This window comes from Triplophysa dalaica, chromosome 8, assembly GCF_015846415.1.
Source record: "Triplophysa dalaica isolate WHDGS20190420 chromosome 8, ASM1584641v1, whole genome shotgun sequence".
NCBI classification, from domain to species: Eukaryota; Metazoa; Chordata; class Actinopteri; order Cypriniformes; family Nemacheilidae; genus Triplophysa; species Triplophysa dalaica.
The window spans coordinates 16,814,264-16,833,450 of record NC_079549.1 but is presented as its reverse complement, the minus strand read 5'-3'; the positions used below and the strand labels follow the sequence as shown (position 1 = coordinate 16,833,450).

General features: G+C 40.4%; 2 protein-coding genes across 11 annotated transcripts in view; one reads left to right on the top strand and one right to left on the bottom strand.

Annotated features, from left to right (window-relative positions):
* Positions 1-776: 776 nt before the first annotated feature.
* On the top strand, positions 777-2,753 carry rpl8 (ribosomal protein L8). The gene is made up of 6 exons (XM_056754478.1): positions 777-897; positions 1,420-1,563; positions 1,655-1,796; positions 1,904-2,122; positions 2,342-2,457; positions 2,557-2,753. Exons 2-6 carry the CDS (start codon positions 1,426-1,428, stop codon positions 2,713-2,715), a joined length of 774 nt encoding a protein of 257 aa, XP_056610456.1. The 5' UTR covers positions 777-897; positions 1,420-1,425; the 3' UTR covers positions 2,716-2,753.
* A 949-nt stretch (positions 2,754-3,702) lies between these two features.
* The window catches only part of usp9 (ubiquitin specific peptidase 9), a 29,411-nt gene continuing 13,926 nt past the window's right edge, over positions 3,703-19,187 (bottom strand). For 4 of the 10 annotated variants that reach the window (XM_056754464.1, XM_056754466.1, XM_056754468.1 and 1 more), the window contains 27 exons: positions 18,989-19,109; positions 18,769-18,899; positions 18,373-18,651; positions 17,065-17,190; positions 16,424-16,561; positions 16,164-16,330; positions 15,970-16,078; positions 15,735-15,881; positions 15,479-15,625; positions 15,155-15,362; positions 14,822-15,042; positions 13,707-13,897; positions 13,346-13,519; positions 13,108-13,249; positions 12,822-13,025; positions 11,630-12,185; positions 11,323-11,446; positions 11,012-11,237; positions 10,587-10,716; positions 9,916-10,101; positions 9,427-9,647; positions 9,255-9,343; positions 7,828-7,984; positions 7,536-7,748; positions 6,923-7,030; positions 5,502-5,600; positions 3,703-5,387 (listed from right to left, as the gene is read on the bottom strand). In XM_056754464.1, coding sequence (XP_056610442.1) covers positions 5,250-5,387; positions 5,502-5,600; positions 6,923-7,030; positions 7,536-7,748; positions 7,828-7,984; positions 9,255-9,343; positions 9,427-9,647; positions 9,916-10,101; positions 10,587-10,716; positions 11,012-11,237; positions 11,323-11,446; positions 11,630-12,185; positions 12,822-13,025; positions 13,108-13,249; positions 13,346-13,519; positions 13,707-13,897; positions 14,822-15,042; positions 15,155-15,362; positions 15,479-15,625; positions 15,735-15,881; positions 15,970-16,078; positions 16,164-16,330; positions 16,424-16,561; positions 17,065-17,190; positions 18,373-18,651; positions 18,769-18,899; positions 18,989-19,109 — 4,752 coding nt within the window. In that variant the 3' untranslated portion in view covers positions 3,703-5,249. The remainder of the gene's footprint in view (positions 5,388-5,501; positions 5,601-6,922; positions 7,031-7,535; positions 7,749-7,827; positions 7,985-9,254; positions 9,344-9,426; positions 9,648-9,915; positions 10,102-10,586; positions 10,717-11,011; positions 11,238-11,322; positions 11,447-11,629; positions 12,186-12,821; positions 13,026-13,107; positions 13,250-13,345; positions 13,520-13,706; positions 13,898-14,821; positions 15,043-15,154; positions 15,363-15,478; positions 15,626-15,734; positions 15,882-15,969; positions 16,079-16,163; positions 16,331-16,423; positions 16,562-17,064; positions 17,191-18,372; positions 18,652-18,768; positions 18,900-18,988; positions 19,110-19,187) is intronic. The other 6 variants (XM_056754465.1, XM_056754474.1, XM_056754470.1 and 3 more) reach the window with 3 other exon arrangements.

Below are 19,187 nucleotides of genomic sequence, written 5' to 3'. Positions count from 1 at the left end.
GGATCAGAGAACGGAGGAAAGACGTCACTGGGAGGGAAATCTCGCGAGAGTGAGCTTTCCCGTGCTTTGCCGTCTAAAATAAATAAATTTATAACTTTTTTGTTGATCTGTAAAATCAAAGGAGAATACCTATCCCTTATTGTGTAAATACACTTTCATTGTACATACTATATTGATAAATGTCTATACACGTCTGGAATTTTTTACAACAGTGTGACGATGTCCTTTCTTTAAGGACATTTATTTGCTTATTAGTGATTTGCTTAAAACGAAGACCCTAAAGCAGACTTAACTTTTTATCTAAAATTGCGTTTTTATTGTGTATGAGAAATAGCACCTCATCGACTGTATAGGTTTGTTTTCGGTAGTTTTAGTGAAAAAAAAAAAATGAATTTCATTTAACTATGATCACTATGAATCTTTGACGTTGCCTTAAATATTAAAGACATCAAGGGTATATTTTAACAGAACGTTATTTTCATTGTCATGTAGGATAATTTTGTGTGGAAAACCGTTAATCACACACACACAAAAAGCATGTTATGCTTTAATAGACAGGTGCTTGACTCGATGCTGCCACCTAATGGTTTGCTATGAAAATGTGTTCATTTTTATCATAAGATATTAACATTCTGTTATTCACATATCCATATATAAGACGTCAAACTAGAATAATACATATAAGGAGAAAATGTTTATCTGACGATTATTCAGCGACTCATAATAATATAACAGGTGTCATTTTTTATTCAAAAGAAAGTGTTCCACTATCAACCTCCAGGAGGCGCGCCAGAAATAACCGACAGAACAACATCCGGGTTCTCGAACGCCCCCATTTCACCGGAAGAAAATCTTCATTCCTCCCTTACGCTTCCTCTTTCCGTCAACGGGGTTTAGGTATGAGAAAGAACTTTCTGTCTCTCTGCTCCATCTGATTAAAATCACTGTTTTAATTTCACCATCCACGTAAATAATGAGTCGTATAATGTCCACACAATATTGTAGCATATGTATGAGATGCGTTTAGGTATCTACATTTTTATTTTTAACGGGATATTTAGCTTTGAAGTGAAAGATGTCGTAGTGGCCTGATAGTACGCGGCGAGCGCCGGTATTTGTGTTACCGCTGAACTATTACCATGTTGTACGCTTATATGAGTAACGCATTCTCTGGCCAAGTATTATTATTAATTACTTAAACGAGACAAACGAACGTGTAGTTGTGTTACATTTAATGTTTCGTTTGTGTCGTCAGTCTGTTTGCTAACTGCGTGCGTCATTTATTCAGGCTTACGTTAAATAATTGTTGTCTGTCAACAAATAAAAACACTTCCAGACAATATTAGAATGTTACATACTTGATTCTCAATTAACGTGGCGTTTTTAAATTTGGATATGTGTTACTGTTTGTTTATACAGGCCGCAATGGGACGTGTGATTAGGGGACAGAGAAAAGGTGCGGGCTCAGTCTTCAAAGCCCATGTCAAGCACAGAAAGGGTGCTGCTAAACTCCGTCATGTTGACTTTGCCGAGCGTCATGGTTACATCAAGGGAATCGTGAAGGTAAAACTGCACAAGTTTAACAAATAAAATATTGGCACTTTATGGTGAAGTCATCCAGTGGCTTAAGGAAACAAATCTGCTTTCTCCCTAGGACATTATACACGACCCTGGCCGTGGGGCTCCTCTGGCCAAAGTAATGTTCCGTGACCCATACAGGTTTAAGAAGAGGACAGAACTGTTCATTGCAGCTGAGGGTATTCACACCGGGCAGTTCATCTACTGTGGCAAGAAAGGTAATCTTTCAGTGTAGTATTTTGCGTCTTTTTGTTGAGAATAGTGTACACAAATGTGCAGTCAAGCATAGATGTGCTGATCAATTTTTTGCTGGATTTTTTTATAGCCCAGCTTTGCATTGGAAATGTGCTCCCTGTTGGCGTCATGCCCGAGGGTACCATTGTCTGCTGTCTTGAGGAGAAACCCGGAGACAGAGGCAAGCTCGCTCGCGCATCTGGAAACTATGCCACAGTCATCTCCCACAACCCTGAGACCAAAAAGTCCAGAGTCAAACTTCCTTCTGGATGCAAAAAGGTTGTTTCTTCTGCAAACAGAGCTGTTGTTGGTGAGCAGACTGAGGTTTTTGATACTTATGCGTAGATTGTTGTGGTATTGTGTTCTAGATTCCTGACTTTGCCATTTATTCTTAACCTCATGGCAGTAGTTGTGATTAAAAGCCCTGAATATGTTTGTGTCTAAGATTTGCATAGATTAATTGTGTACTATTGCCTCAGGAATGTGTCTGTATGATGTATTGTATTGAAGTTTACTGTCGTATCTAAAGGTGTTGTTGCTGGTGGTGGTCGAATTGACAAACCCATCCTGAAGGCAGGACGTGCATACCACAAGTATAAGGCCAAGAGGAACTGCTGGCCTCGTGTCCGTGGTGTGGCTATGAACGTAAGCGAAGCTTTGCATTATGATTTTATGAGGTATTTTTATTTGTGAGGTGCACGTCTGTGATGGTTTTAATCTGACGGAATATGTTTTCTTTTTCAGCCTGTTGAGCATCCCTTCGGTGGTGGTAACCATCAGCATATTGGCAAACCCTCAACAATCAGGAGGGATGCACCCGCTGGACGCAAAGTCGGTCTCATCGCTGCCCGTCGTACTGGCAGACTGCGTGGAACAAAGACCGTCCAGGACAAAGAAAACTAATATGTATCTTCATAATAAAAGTGTCCCAACGAATTTAATCTGTTTTGCCTTTTTCATTTTTTTCCTATGCACAAAAGATGTCCAGCATACAGTTATGGTACCTTCAGCATCAATGGCATCTTTGCCCTGGAAAGTAGTGTTCAGATTAAGATCACTGTTCTTCTGGACTTGTTTTGCACATATACATTTTGCATGTTAGCAAGGCTGTATAAGTGACTGGGGACTGCACACCTACTTTGTGCAACGGGTACTGGGTAGTGTACTGGGTTTGCTTAAAACATATTTGATTAAAATCCTGTTATAGTAAATATGGTCTCTAGCCTAGATATGCTCAGCTTAACATTTGAAGGTTTGTTGTATATAAATGTGATTCTAGTTAGTCTAGAAAGTATGCTCTTAATGTATTTTTGTCTCCGACTGGAAACTAGTTTTTAAATTAAGTACTTGGCTTTTAAAAGTTTATCCACTTAAGACTAAAAGCACTTGATATGAAACTAGTTCTAAATGCGTAAAGGAATTTTGGTGAAATTAAACACTTTAGGAAACGTAATGCCTGACCTACCAACAGTATTGCTTGCAATTACAGCCACAGAAAAGTTTCAATAATTTTTTCCCAATTTTTTTTCCCAAATTTAAGTTCACGCTTAGGCAATACAACGGTAATATTTCTACATGATTTAAATTATAAAAAAAAAAGAAATTGTTTGTGCCAACCTGGATTTTATGACCGTGGTCACATGCTGTTGGATAATTTTGTCACTTCTGAGGTTCGATTTGTTGAAATCAAACAGACGTTGGACTGGAATGACCACAATACGTTTAGAAATGCCGATACATTTTAATAGTATCTTAATTTCCACAGCTGTATATTATTCAGTTTGTGGTTTTAAGAAAGTTGGAACTGTCCTGGAGTGATAATTTAGAAAAAGACAAGATATGTTAAAGTGTTTTGCAGCTCTGAACGTTCATAACAATAAACCAGACGAGTTTCCTGATTTCTTTGTCTTTATTCTTGAAGGGCGCAATGCTTTTCTCTAATATTTCTGTGCACAAAAACCTCACAAAGTGAAAGTCAACATTGTGACTGTGGCTTCAGAATTCAACGTCACATCATGGCCAAAACAAAAGTCGGCAAAAAACAGGGCGAAGAACTCTGTACAGTCAATAATCTTTAAAAATAACACAAGGACAAAAATGTTCCTCTTAAATCAAATTCTATTATTCTTTTAGTGAAATACAACAAAATAAATTCTATAAAATAAAACAGCAAAATATTTAAATATATGATGGGCAGAATATTTTCATTTGCAGGAGTATTTGGTATTTTTCCAACAAAATCCAAGGAAAAAAAGCATTCAAGTTACCAATTAAATACATACTGTATCTACCGATGTTTACTCCTTTATCCAAGAAACTTTACTAACTGTAGTTGCAACATGACTAACCAGCAGTTATTTTATGATACAACCCTGCTTTACGTTTATTCTCCTTAAATGAAGAGTCCCCACACTGAGTACACAAATGTGATCAGGGAGCAGGCAACTAAACTGCCAGGAGGTCATTTGTCTTGCGCAAGGTTCAACCAAAGAGAGACAAATAAGCAAACCCAGTTTAGTCCGCAAAGGTTCCAGGCATCCTGGCGTAGCAAACGGTTGCATATATTTTCTCTCTCTAAAATTCCTATCATCAAAAACTAAGCGACAGACAAATATTTATCAGAGGAAACGTGTGCAATTGTAAAGCCACTCATTTCTTACATCAAATCTAGAAGAGCGTATGAAGGGGGGCCAACGAAAGAGCTCTTCTGAACAGCTGTGGAGAAAGAAATCACGGAGTTTCCCTTCGGCTATACTAGTTCGATGTGAAGCCATGCTAAGATGTTACAGCGTGTCAGCTGAAGCCTTCAAATGACTGAATTATTACCAGAAGAAAAAAGGCGATAGGAATTTTCAGAACAAAGTTGCATCACCCCATTCACATCAACTAAACATTATGAAGATCAACCAACCCTCCCATCGTTCACACTCCATGGCCAACTCTCGCTCACCAGGTGCCATTGCCCGTTAAGCTTCGACGTGAATATAATGTAATGATGAAAAGCAGAATGACCCAAACGGCCCAAACCTTACTACGGAGCATGGGATAAAACTGTTTTTTGTCTTTCAACATTTGCATCTTTTTTGTTTGTTTTTGCCATTTTCATGAATCTGCGCGGTCTCCGAACAACCTCAAGTGCTGTTGTTTTCGAACAGTCAAAACATTAACATAGTATGTACACCTTTGTCATGAGACAAGTGCGTCAGGCCCGTTTTATTACAAACAATATGCACAGTCCACCGCAAGTTACACTTTTGACAGTTAATACTGCAGAGCAGACAGTGAGAGGGCTCCACTCCAGGGTTAGAAATTGAGGGAAGCTGAATGTTCTGGTTACACGGGCTCTGGAGTGGAGCGGCATGGTGGGGCCTGGCCTTGCTCTGGATTCGAGTATCTCGCTGGAGAACTCAGATGGAGGACAGTGGGAGAACATATTGTTAGTCTTTAGTCTGGCTCGGCGGCACTTCCTCAGTGGGCTCCCAGTTCTCTTGTGCTCGTGGGCCTGGACGCTGAGGGTTGTTGACATGTTGTGCTGCGGGGCCGGTGTATGGCTGCGTATGTGGGAGGTTATTCTGCTGAAAGACACGAGATCGTATGAATGATTACATTACGATTGGAAACTGGAATACTGTATATATCTGGTATGTATTTTGCGTATGTGTTCACTAGTAGGCAGCGAGGCTCAGTACCTGTTGTTGAAATTTTGTGCCTGGAGAATGAGGGTACAGAGCGGTGTCCTCCGGTGGAGAAGTTTCCGGCTCATCGAGTCCCTCCTGCTCATCAGGCTCCTGAAAAAAACATCATTACACAAGTTAAAGACTGAAAATACATAATGACAGTTTCAATCAAAAATCTAAATGATTCTGATGATTACTTTGTGATTTCAGGGCTAGAGTTCTACAAAAAAGGACCACATTGTATAAAGGCCCTGAATATGCTGTATGTTATTTAATGTTAATTTACCAAAACATGCTGTGACAAAGAGACACCATTAATAGACAAGGGACTAGCTATTTACACCCGATATTACATCAGTTAAAGGCAATCTGGATCATTGTATGCGAAATACAGATGCATTGGAGTCAAAAAACAGATGATGTAGATGTGCAGAACACTTCTTAAAGGGACAGTTCACCCAAAAATTTAAATTCATCATGTATTTGTCATTTCAAACTTGTAGACTTTCTTTCTGCTGCAGAACACAAAAAAATATTTTGAAGAATTTTGGTGACCGAACAACAGTGCCACCCAATGACTTCTATTTTATCAACACTAAACCAATGCAAGTGTATGGATACGGCCATTGTTTGGTTACCAACATTCTTCAAAATATCTTTTGTATTCTGCAGAAGAAAAAAAGCCTTTCAGCTTTTAAATGACAAGGTGATAAAATCATGACTGAGTTTAGATTTTTGGGTGAACTATCACTAAATTTAGGTAACAGCTGTGGGACTTAAACAAGTATATCGTGATGAGATAAAAACATGGAAGTATGTTTTAAAGCAACAGTGTAATTACTTTGTGCTGTACTAACATGACAAAAAAAAGAGATGAAGTTAGTAAAGTAGGCAGTTGCGAAATCAAAGATAAGCCCTAACAAGGTTCATGCGTCACTATGTGTGTATGGCAATCTCTAACAATCTCTGTGCATTCTCCCGAGATGTTAACATCAGGTGTAAACAGGGCCATGTATAAATTGAGATGGGAAGATCATTTTGAAGCTAACAAATCAATGAGAGACAGATTTGATAAAATAGTGGCGTGACTGCATTAAAGAGAGCATGTTTAGTATTGCAATGTTCTTCCTGCATGCAAATAGAGTACAGGTCAGATTAACATGAACAAAAACTGTCTCACATTTCAACAACAACAACAAAAAAAACACCAAACACAGATTATTTTAACTCACTTCTACACTATAGCCAAGGCTTAGAGTTTTCGATCACTTAGTTAACACATTGAGGCTTATCACATTGAGAACACGAGAAATAACATCTTATTCAGAGTTGTTTATGAGGGAGATGGAAGATGAATTTGGCTACAACCCGCCCTGTAAACATCAAGAATGTACGCAGATGGCACCAGTGTTGCAGGGCCGTATGAGTCTTACGGTTTGCTGTGGCTGGCCTGTCACTTCCCCTGGCAAAAGTTGCTGTGCAGAGGACGGGTTCCGGCCTGCGTCCTCTTCAGATACCGCCTCGTGCTTCGTTAAGTGACACTAGTTTGAAATGGTAGTTATTAATGCATACTGGTTCAAAAGTTACGTATTTCTAAGTCTGCATACATTTACAACATTTGCGATATCTGCAATTAAATGAAATGATTGGATAAAGCAAATTCTCATTTACTTCATAGAAACGGCTTTGTAAAACAATGGCATGAAATCAAAGGTGACAATAATGAAACTTAGCAAATAACAATAGCATTTGGCACTATAGAAACAGCCGCATAAAAACTAAAATCTGGAAACAATAATAAAACAAGTCGAAAACTCAAAGCCCTATCTATAGTTAAACACTGGTAGGTTTTTAGCATTCGGCAGGTCTCAAACAGTCCTATCAGGTACATTACAAGAGTAAATCTTGAAGTTAAAGAAGCAACTAAATATATTTTTAAAAGGCATGACTGACTAGTGAGTGGAAGCAGAGAGGAATGATAACTTTAAACTTATTTACACTAACATTGCAGAATGTCTTAAAGGGGCATCACAAGTCTAAACATACCTCCTCCGGGCACAACTCGCAGGCCTTGGCTAAAGTCATGCGGGCACTGTGAGAACGCTCCAGGAAATATCCGTTAGACGTCTCGTTGCTCTGGACAGGAGGGGACCAGTTGTTATACGTGTACTGGGTATTGCCAGTGTACGGCCTTCGTTCCAACTCATCCCCGAGCCACTCAACCGCCCATGTCCACTTCCTCTTTAGATCACCATTACTCTGGATTTGAGGAAAATCATAAGTTACATTTTTTTGTAAGTGCACCCTTCATTGCCATTTTTCTGAAAAAAGTGCTAACCTGCAGAATCTGATAGGCCACAGAGCAGTTACTGAACAGAGCCACCATGCATTTGATACACTGATAAGCTCTCTTTTGGTAGTGGTTTTTGGAGCGTTGAATGGTGTCGAAAAGCCCATCACGGTCATCAGGAATTCCCTTTAGCACGTTGTGGATCCTAACAGTTCATAAGGACAGAGCAGAACAAGACACCGATGTAGATCATGAATGTTTTAAATCATTAACACATTAAGGACTTCACCTACACTCCAGGAAGACTCTTTCTGTAATTTTAGCTGGTTTACACAATGCAATTGCTTACTAGGGGTCGACCAATTGTAAGTTTTTCAGGGCCGATGTCGATATCGATTACTACAGATCAAGTGGACCGATAAATGATATTTTAAAACGAAATATATGTCTGGTGTAAAAATGAAAAATATGTTCAAAATTAAGAATAACAAGAGCTCTGACAAAAACTTTGCCCAAAAAAAACATGGTTAAAACACGTTTACTATAGTTAAATACAATAAGAATGAGCTCCACTTGATACCTTCGCTCTTTACAATAAAAACCTTTTATCCTCACAGTGGTGATGTTTTTAAAGGGAATGTTAACCTTTCCTCTTGGTTATGGACTGTCTGAGGATCCGCCGGACATGTGTAGTGTGACATCGGCCCAACCCGCAGTAAATCAGAGAATATTAATGGGATCATTTTAAGTGGACACTTTAAGCTTTCTTTAGCCATATCCTTTGAGTTTCTATGACGAGTATTCGTGCTGTTTTAATGAAGCGTTTCAGAAAGATGCACGCGGACAGAGACGCCTGAAAGACGCCAGTCTGTAGATTTTCATTCTTTACAAAAGCAAAATATTTTGTGGATAATGAGTACACACAAATAAAAGTAGACCGATCACAGATTCGAATCATGTATTACTCTTAATCTGTCTGATGGACATAACGTGTATGTCTGAATTTTTATGCGGAATAAGTTGCAAAAATGACTCAATCTGACACTTTTTGCGAGCAGTTTGAGTGGCCGCGGTGTCGCTGAAGATCTTTTTTTGAGAGCCAGTACTTGATGGTATTAAATGGTTTGTATTTGTGAATTGGCATGACTTAAAATAATGTGCAAATGCCTAATCCGTCAACTGATGCGCTATAATTTAAGCAGCTCGAGCTAACAAATGCTTTCAGTCCGAGAGTGCAATCCTTTCAGTGTCTTCAGTCAGTGTTGATTGGCCGGACTCGTGACTTTCAGCAAAGCCAGAGAGTGGCGTGTTACACTAGAGGAGGCTGCATTGGAGCCAAATAGCACGCTTCATAAATATGAAAATGACCTATGTCTATAATTTTATATATGCTTAATATCGAGGTCGATAATCAGCCTGTGCGATAATCGGTTGACCCCTATTGCTTACTACCAAGTAAGGAAAGGTGGACCAACCTGTGAGTCTGCCATGAGTCCTCTATGAACAGGATTTGGAGAAGCAAGTCCAAGTAAGGCCTTAACTCATACGTGTAGGAATACGCCACCTTTGCAAAAACACATTAACAATGATTAGCATCAGAAAGAGTCAAATAAAATAGAATTCCAGGTGACCTGTAATCTCGCTCACCTGCCACAGGAGTTCACTTAGCACAGTGGATGAAAACTGAGGGTTCTCCCAACAGCAGAACCTCAGCAGTTTGATGGTGTCCTCAGAGTTACTGCAGTCCTCGATAATCTTCTTTACATAGCTGGTGCGCACAAACAGGATGTCGACCACCATCTGCTGCAGAGGCATGATGGGAGCTGTGATGTTGGGGTCACCATATGGGTTTGGTAGGGCAGGGTTACCTAAAAGAAAAGAATCAGGTTTCAATTTAAATGGGCAATCAAAACTCAATTGGCACAATGCCATAAAACACAATGTTTTAAAAACAACGTTTTATTCTACATATAATTTCAATTGCCCTCAGCTCCAAGCAGTGCCAACATGGCACACATGCCTGGAGATGGCAGTGTGTCAGTCAGTAAATCCTGGGCAAGGATGAGTATCTTCATTGGGCAATATAGACTACTGGATGTGCACAGCCTGGAGACCATGTTATGACGCAAGACTCACCGTTGATTGAAGACTGCATACGCGTTGTTACATCACAACAGCGGATGAGCTGCGACACTACAGTATAGAGCTTTCCCAGTTCAGCGTACTGGTACTTGATTGGAGGCCCAGGACCCTCATCCAGAGCCACAAGCATGAAGGTGGCTGGCACACCGAGCTTCAGGAGCTGTGTCTTCTCTGCTAAACCTGACAGGGAGAAATGAGAAGTGGCATGAGGAGTGCTGAAACCATTGCTGTCACTTAAAGGGTCCAGTGTATGAAGTTTAGCGGCATCTAGCAGTGAGGTTGCAAATTGCAAACAACTGCTTACTCCACCCCTCCCTTTCAAAGCACTATGGTGGCTGACACAGAACCAAGATGTTGTAACGTTTACGTTTCTTTGCCGAAGAAGATTTACAAAACAGGCTCTGTAGAGCAGTTTGTACGTTTAGGGCTACTGTAGAAACAACATGGTGAATTCCATTTATGGGAGCCAGGATGTATGTAGAGAGAATTAGCTTATTGTAAGGTAATAAAAACGAAACGCTTCACTATGTAAGGGCTTTATACACCTCTGAAGACATAGTTGTGTATATTATATTGATCCTCCATTACAATAGATCCTCCAAACAAATTACACATTGCACCTTTAATAGTTCATGGATGTAACAAAGATGGCGATAGGTCCTTACCAAGGTTGGCGTACATAACGAAGAGGTTAAAGTACTGCTGCAAGTGACGGCCGTGTTCAGACACTTCCCTCCTCAGCAGGTTGAGCACAGCACGGAACAGATGTTCACTTAAACTCAAGTTGTCACAGCCCTAAGGCAGAAACAAAACATCAACATGAGCGATTTTATAATGTTATTGGTAAACTGGCTAGTATTGTGATACTAGCTAATGGCAAAGATTACACATCAATATCTGAACAATTTAGAAATATTTTGATCAGAGCTAGAATATGCTGTATTAGTTTCCTTAAGATGTTCATTCGTTTGCATGTGTTCAACGGGTCTGGAAAATACCATTTCAAAGTTTCCTAATATTTCCATATTTTCCATGAGAGCAGGAACTTTGTGCACAGGCTAAATTGAACACTAATAACTTGAAGACTGACCTGACTTGAAGGTCCAGGTGAGGCAATCGGTGAAGGGCAAGGTCCATCTTGCAGGGAGAAATGTGCAATGAATACGATGAGTTTAGAGAAGGCTCCTCGTACCTCAGCGCTGGGGCACTCGAGCAGGTACTCTGAGAAGCGGTTCGGATACGCGAAGAGGACGTTGTGCGCAAACCAGTAACGCACGTTCTTACTGTGTCGAAGCAAGATGCACAGCGCATCATACCTAAGACACAAAGAGGGTGGGTAAATGAGGTTTATCTAGCCGTTCAAGATCTCGTCACCACCACACGTGAAAATAAGACACTTACCAATCACTAGCAGGGCCTCTGACTATTTTCTTGGTGTGGAATCCAGTACTAAACAGAAATCTAGCAGCGAGCTGTATACTTATCATAGCCATCTCTTCTGCTTCAGGTAAAAGGTGGTCTTGACCTAAAAGCCGGAGATAAAGATTTAAAAATCAATGGCTGGATGAGAGCAAAAACCTCACAAATGTCACATAGACCCAGTCTTTCATTAAAGATTAGAATTTTAACACGATAATAATATATTTCTATCATCATTTCTGTCTTTCAAAATAAAACCGTACAGAGAAAGGTCAAAGTGTGAATGTACCTGGCGGTGAGTTCAAGTACACGCTGTTACAGGTCAGCAGTTTTCTTATAAACTGGAAGTACTCGAGGCTGTACTGCATACGGTTGTGCATGAACTGCACGTTCTGTTTGCGCACGCTGCGTTCGATAGCAGACGGCATTTTCACCTGGTGAGGTTTACTGGACACTGTGAGCTCAGTGATGTATTTCACCAGCTCGCTGTCCTTGTCCAGAGTGTCCATGCGCTCGTAAAAGAGAATGTAGGCGTTCCACCAGCGCTTCTGTCTCCTGTAGGACATGCGCTTCATCATGTGGTCGAAGACCTCACCCATGTACTCTCCTCCGAAGCACTGGTTCTTCATCTCCTCGTCGTCGTCCATCTTGCACTCTGTGACATCGCCGTCGTCAAACTTGTACCAGCGGTTCCTCTCTCCCTCACCACCGCTGCCATTCCTCTGAATGATGTAGGAGTAGTAGTGACCTCCGCTAGCCTGGCCCGAGTGGACCAACACGCCCACCAAACGATAACGGGAGCTGCAGGGGGGTTCCGGCTCTGAAGGCTCGTTCTGTTGAATCACCTGCCAACATTAAAAAAGGTTTTAAAAGAAAAATCACGGTCATCCAAAATATTTCAAATTAAAGCAAGTGTCAGTGACATTCTACTGCTGTGTTAGAGACGATGCCCTCAGCTCTGGGCAATGCCCACGTGGCATATTCACCCAGAGATGGCTACATTTGTCAGTCACACAGTACTGAGAAAGGATGAACGTCATCATTGGGCAGTTCATCAATTAATTAAATAGTTTATTTGGAATGAATTTAACAGACTTTAAGCCACAATCAATACGTTAACTCTTTCTCCATCAGTGTTTAAGTTGGCTGCGTTTTTGATCATTCACTATTTGTTTTGAATATGTAGACACTACTGCTTTAAAAGTGAAATGATTTTATTCTAGTTTCTTTTTTTCCCCATCAACACTTGAAATATGGATAAGCAAAACTTCATTTAAAAAACCTGAAAAATGACTGTATTCGGAACAATGATTAAAACAGTAGATGCGTAATAGCACCCCCTAGCACATTACAGTGAAAACATAGAAATCCAGAAACTCAATTGTGTAAATGAAAAATCATCTTGAAATCTTGTAAGAACCGTAGAAAGTTTAAACAAGTCGGTTAGAAGCGAGTAATCTTTATTTTCTCAAATCTATTACCTGATTCTCTGGATGCACATCAGATCCCTCCAGCTTAGCTACTCCAGCCACTGTGTAGGGTTCCATGTCCAACTCCCTTGGGAACTCAAAGTAGTCATTGAACTTGATGGCACACTCTCGTTCCCAGTCATAATCGAAGCGTTTGAGCTGGATGGCCAGCACCGGAGGCAGCTTCTTAATGAGTAAACGCTTCACTGTGTCCACCTGCCATACACATCACCAACATGAGCCTCACACGCTCGATCAACCAACCACAACATAAATCAATTAAAAACAGAACACACACCTTCTTGTTGCATTTCTCACAGTGGTAGGCATTTGCACCCTCCAATAAGTCCCCTTTCACATATTGCTCCATGGAATCGAGGAGATTCTGATGGTTTCGGATATCTACATTCAACGTCGTAAATGATTCCTCACATTCATACCTAAAAAAAGAAAGTATAAAGTGTGTTTTAAAATAACAGCAAAGACTGAAATGCCAAATCAGAAAATCTTGTGGGAGTATTTGTGTTCAGACATACCTGTGAGGACAGCCCTGACATATTTTCTGATCTGCAAATGAGCCGCCCAGAACTTTACTCAGCATGGCAGGGTGACCCAATGCTTTCAAAGCTTCATCTAAACTGTCCACCAATGAGTTGAAGAACTCTAGGGCATCGTGCTGTTCCCTCAGATTGACTGGTTCCCCCCACAATCTGCAAAGAGAATGATGGAAAAACAATGTTTAAAAAATGCAAAAAAAGCATAAACAAAGTCCAGTCCAAAACTATTTGAAGAGGGTTCCCTCACAGTCCCGAGAACCATGTAGCCCAATACAATCTTGAAGACAAAAGAAAATGGCTAATTGCATACAAAGCATCCCAACCCAAAAAGAAAACTTACCGAAATTGTTTCCAGAATCCTCTAGGCACAAAGTACTGCAATCTTGAGGCGGCCAAATGCCCAAAGATGACCTGGAGCTGGCGCAGAACCCCAATGTTATACTCCTTCCTGTCCTCAGATTTACTGAGTGAAGGTTTGTCTTCAAACTGGTGCTGATAACCAAACACCTCATCCCGTGGATCCACGTTAGTCTATCAAATCAAAACAAAAGCATCAGTCACATTCTGCTGAAATCTGTGCTAGATAAAACAGGAGTTAAACACTGATGCCCTCAGCTCCAGACAATGCCAACAATGCATATTCACCCAGAGATGGCTTCATATATCAGTCACTCAATACTGAGAAAGGATGATACTCATCATTTTGGGCTCCTATTTAATTTCAAGATTTAATCAAATGAAATCTAATAAACATATCATATAAAAATGTGAAACAACCTCTTGGATCAGTGCAGCCAGCAAAACAAATTTAATGGATTGATGTGCACACCTGAGCCCAATTATAAAGGGAAACAAGCCACACCCCTCCACCTGAGCGCTTTCCCTCCTCTCGAGTGTTCCTGCTCCCCATTTCTTTACTTTGTGATAGAGTCCTGTGCTAAAATCTTATTAAAATATTACTTGCCAAAAGATTGCATTTAGATTGCATTAATTTTCCCATTTAGCCTACTTTTTGAGTTTAAATGCATTTAGACTATGTTTGGCCTAAAATGGACACAAAATTGTATTTTTAGAAATGTCTTACACAATGTGGTTCATACAATAGAAGTCAATTGGGCCACTCTTGTTGGGTTACCAACTTTTTTTTAAAGTGTTGTGTTCTTCAGAAAAAGAAAGTCATACAGGTTTGAAATGAGTAAATGGTGCAAACTTCTATATAGAGAATTTCATTTTACGGCCGCAGCTGAACCCCAGTTAACATCCGGTTTGTGTTCGTAACGTTTGTGTTGTTAAGATGAAACCGTCTATACCGCACCACAATGTAGAATATACCTAGACCACTTCCTGAGATAGTCTCATTTTAGTTTGCTTTAGAGACGTTTAATTTGGAGTGTTCACATTTTGGCTATTATTAATGTGAACCACTTTAAAACAGTAAAGTACGTAAGGCAATACCTCATTATCTTGTTTCTCATCTCCAGACATGTCATCATCCACCTCACTGCCTGTGCCCTCGATGGCCAAAATGCCGTTCCTGATGGGTGGAATCATGTAGAGCTGCTGGATCACAGAGTTCATGTAGCAAGTCGCGCCTGCATTTTTCAGGCCCACAAAACCCTTAGTAGGCCGCGGACCAACCGGTGGCAGGTACTCCCATTCTGTAAGTGGTTCACAACCTGGAAAGATTAAAAAAAAACATGTAAACCGCTGCAAAAATCTGATGAGGTTTGCTTTGCCACACAATTTTCAATCCTCAAGCCTCAAAAGTCAAACCTATAGCAGTTATACCTAAGTAGTACATATCAGTTAAGGTATCGACAATCTGCTTGAGATTTCGCACACATCCAACGGCAAGTGCGACCAGCAGTTCGAAGCCGGCATTGATAGTGGCAGGGGTGCTGCACACAGGTATGGCCTGCTCCGTGGGGAACTCTCCGCTCTTCATATATTGAAGATAGACATTAGATGCTGGGAACAGGAAGTCATCCATTAACTCCTGTAGACAAAAACGTAAGGGCATATATAAGTGACAGCACTTGCATAAACATCAGAAATGGAACATGACCTGTAACTTGTGATATATCTAGTAAGGAAACATCACATAACCTCTACCTTTATGAGACTCGCTCCTCCTTTTTCACAACCAATGTAGTACTTCTTCTCAGGGGTCTGAAAGGCCAACAGCTCTTTTGTGACACCAATATGACCTTCCAAAATGGTCTCCTCCACCCCAGGCTCCCCAGTCCTCTTAACTTCATCCTAAGAAGAACCAAGACTTTGCACTCAAAACCAAAGATCAGTCCACCCAAGAGTTACAGAAAATTATACACTTTAAATCTAAAGCCAAGGTGAGTGTAGAAGAACGTACCCGGATTCGTTTTAACCAGTCAATCTCATTGTTCAAGAGAACTTCTGCATTAGGAAGGTTAATGTTGCTATTATATGCATAGTTGAGTAAGTGCCTCAGAAGAGTGAAGTAATCAGCGGCGTGCTTCGCTCGCTCTTTTGCCGTGCTCTGCAAAACAAAACAACACAATCATGGAATGCTGGTAATCACAAAAAAAATGATAAGACATCAGAAGAGGAATGTGGAGAACACTTACACCTAAAACTGTAAAGAGAAGGGTGATAAAGAAGAGTAGAGGCCTATGGCCCATACAACATCTGGTGGCCATGAGGAAGAACTGTTCCTGAGCCATTTGACGAACAGACCTAGAAAAAAGCGTAAATTACAAGTTTGCAACTTCCAAAAATGAAAGACCTCACTACTTTTCACCAGATGTGTGTTATGACTTACTTGCTCTGGCAGTGCAGCAGCAGATCTATAATAAAGGTCTGCCAGGCCTTCTCTTTGCTAAGTGCATCAAGTGCAGTGGGCATGAGGGCGAAACAAAGAGTCATGACCTCCAGAGCTTCACAGCACACCTGCTCATCCTCTGCATCCGGCTCATTGCCCGCATTGGTCTGCAGGAAATCACACATCACAGACGTAAATATTGAGTAAGAGTCTGATCACTCGCACATTGTATATTTCCTAGATGGTGTATGAAGCAGAACCTTCTCGTAGATCTTGCTGATCTCCTCGTTCGAGCTGAAGACGTGTTGGACAGAGCCACATCCAGAAGCCCACACTATCTTCTGAACAGCTCGAATGACACAGATATCCGGGATGTACTTGGAGGCCTGGAAAAAGTTCTGGAGGAAAACAAATTGAGATTGAAAACACATTTATGCATGCGTACGATTATTTTGACACACAAAGCCTAAAACAAAGAAAACTCATTTTTGGAACTAAAAAAAAATGACACTTCAAGATCCAGTGATTAAAATTTAGTAAAATTTTAAATTTCAGTTTGTCCGATCAATGCTACTGGAGAAACAACATGCCATCCATGTAAGGGACCCTAAGTCTATATCGATAGAAATAACTCATTCTAAGGTTATAAAAACATGAGACTTCATCTTGTACAGTCTTCATTCACCTCTGGAGAAACAGTTATGTATATTATATTGAATTTCTGTCAACAAATCACCCCAAAAATGATACATTAGATCTTAAACACCAATAAAATAAAACAAAAATCTAGTTCTGTTTCCTCTGTTTGATCATATATTATACATTTTTTTAATGAAGATTGTGAAGACATTCATTTTATTTAGGATTATGAAGACAACTGTGCTAGAGTGGTGTAATATACCTCATCAGAGATCTGCTGGGCAAGGCGGATGGCCACATTCCGTAGCATGCACTCTGCAGAGGGGTTAGGGATGTTCTGCAGGGCGTTCTGGAGCACTATAGCCTGGTCATGAGTGGCCTGGTTTATCTGTGAAATAAAAACAAAGCATCATCCCACAGATGCACAAAGTCTCTTTTGTGCAATTTGTAATGCTTTTAAACAGTTGAACGAGAGACAGCCCGAACAGAACATAGATATATTCATCCTTATAAAACATGCAGTCACACTATTTCAAATGCAGTTTTTATATACTGATGCACTTCCCGATGATATAGTATATCGATAGGTCATTCTTAACTAATTCCCCGCCAGCCTTTTAAAAAAAAAGTTGCCAGCCTACGCCAGCGTTTTTTTTTACGGCTCACAGTAAAGTTTCTAAAAAGAATATATGGACAAACAATATGTCAAATGAAAAAAAAGAGTCTCAGCCTTTAAACAAAAGAAACCGTATTCTTCTATCTTCATTTGTTCGTATTTTTTCACTCCGTAGATGTGGGTAGGTTTCCTCAAAAATGCATAATTTGATTAAACAGCAGAGATAATTAACGTTTTTTGTCAAAGATTCCACCCAGAACAATCATTTAAAACCGATAAAACATATGTTCTAGGTTCTGGGATTCTGTACTTTTTCCCAAAGGTGTGTAACAGCGCCACCTGTTGTAAAACAGTTCAAACACTGATTGCCGTAATAACTTGTCTTTGGCGGGGAACCGTAAGTTTTTTTTAATGACGAGATAACTCGTCAATGGCATTGAAAGAGTTAAGGTCAGTTCAATTTTTGTAACTGGGGTTTCTCCTCTTACATGTGTGCTTATTAGTTATTACTACAGAAAGTAAATCCTTTTGCAGTGTAGGTGAGTCTTTTCTCACAAGACACAGTACACCCTTGACATTTGTAGAGCTGCCGGGGGCCAGCCAGCTTCTTCCTAATGTGATTGATGAGTGTCAGAGAGGCAGAAAGGTTACAGTCTTAAATAGAAATGATATGCATTGCCTAGTTCTGCACCTGAAATCTGATTGATCCACTGTATATTACATTATGCATAGGATAACTGATCTAGCATTATGACTTCTTATCTTTTTCTATTCTTCACTTTACAATTGCACTCTTCACCCACTCTAAACAATGTGTTGTCTTGTACAGCTCATTATGTGAAATTTATTATTTTATTGTTTGAATATGTACATGTATATATATTGGATATTGTAAAATATCATGAACAACTCATTGCATGTCAGTCATTTCTAGGGCAAGCAAGGGCAACTTACGGGCGACACAGGGATAGTCCCTTCCACCACAGGCTGGCAGGCCTCCGCTACGGACTTTACATGGCCAAAGCCTACAGCTGTGAGCAGAAGTTTGGCTATTTTTAGCGCGTTGAGATACGCTCCCCGTCGGGTCTCCATGTCAGCATTTGGCAGGAAGTTATTTCTGGTGAGCATGCTCAAAACCAGCGGCAAGCCGCCACTCTTCAAGAAGTTGTACTGGAAGTCACAAGCATCCTCGCCTAATGTTCCGCTAGCAGGCATGAGCAAGGCATACACCACCTGGGACACACAGTGACATTCTTTAGATTGAAGGCTTATCATTAAAAATGTATTTTTGACAAGAACAACCAACCCGCCATTTGTCTGAGAATGTAGTGTTTGATTATAAAGGCAAACCTCTATCAGGTAAAGCACTTGAGACGGCGATGGGCCAAAGAAACGAGAGTCCAACGTGGGGCTAAGGCTGTTTTCTCCAAGTTTGGCATGATCCAGACAAATAGCCCGCAGGTTTTCTACCGTGGTGTTATCTGAAAGAATAAACAGAGAGCAATAAGCAATGTTCAGTGCGGATAAGCACCTAAAGCAGCCGTTTAATTTAATGATGCATATAGAGCACCTGGAGGCATGAGCTTCATTAGAATGCGAGCTCCATCCCGTAGGAGAGGCATGTTGAGATTACAGCCCAGATCCGCAACTTGCCAGAGGAACGAGATGTAGCGCAGGTGCAGGGACATTATCTGAGGCAATACGAATCAGAATGTCAGCGGTTAAGTGATGTAATGTACTTTAAGGCAAAATATTCAAGACAGTTATAT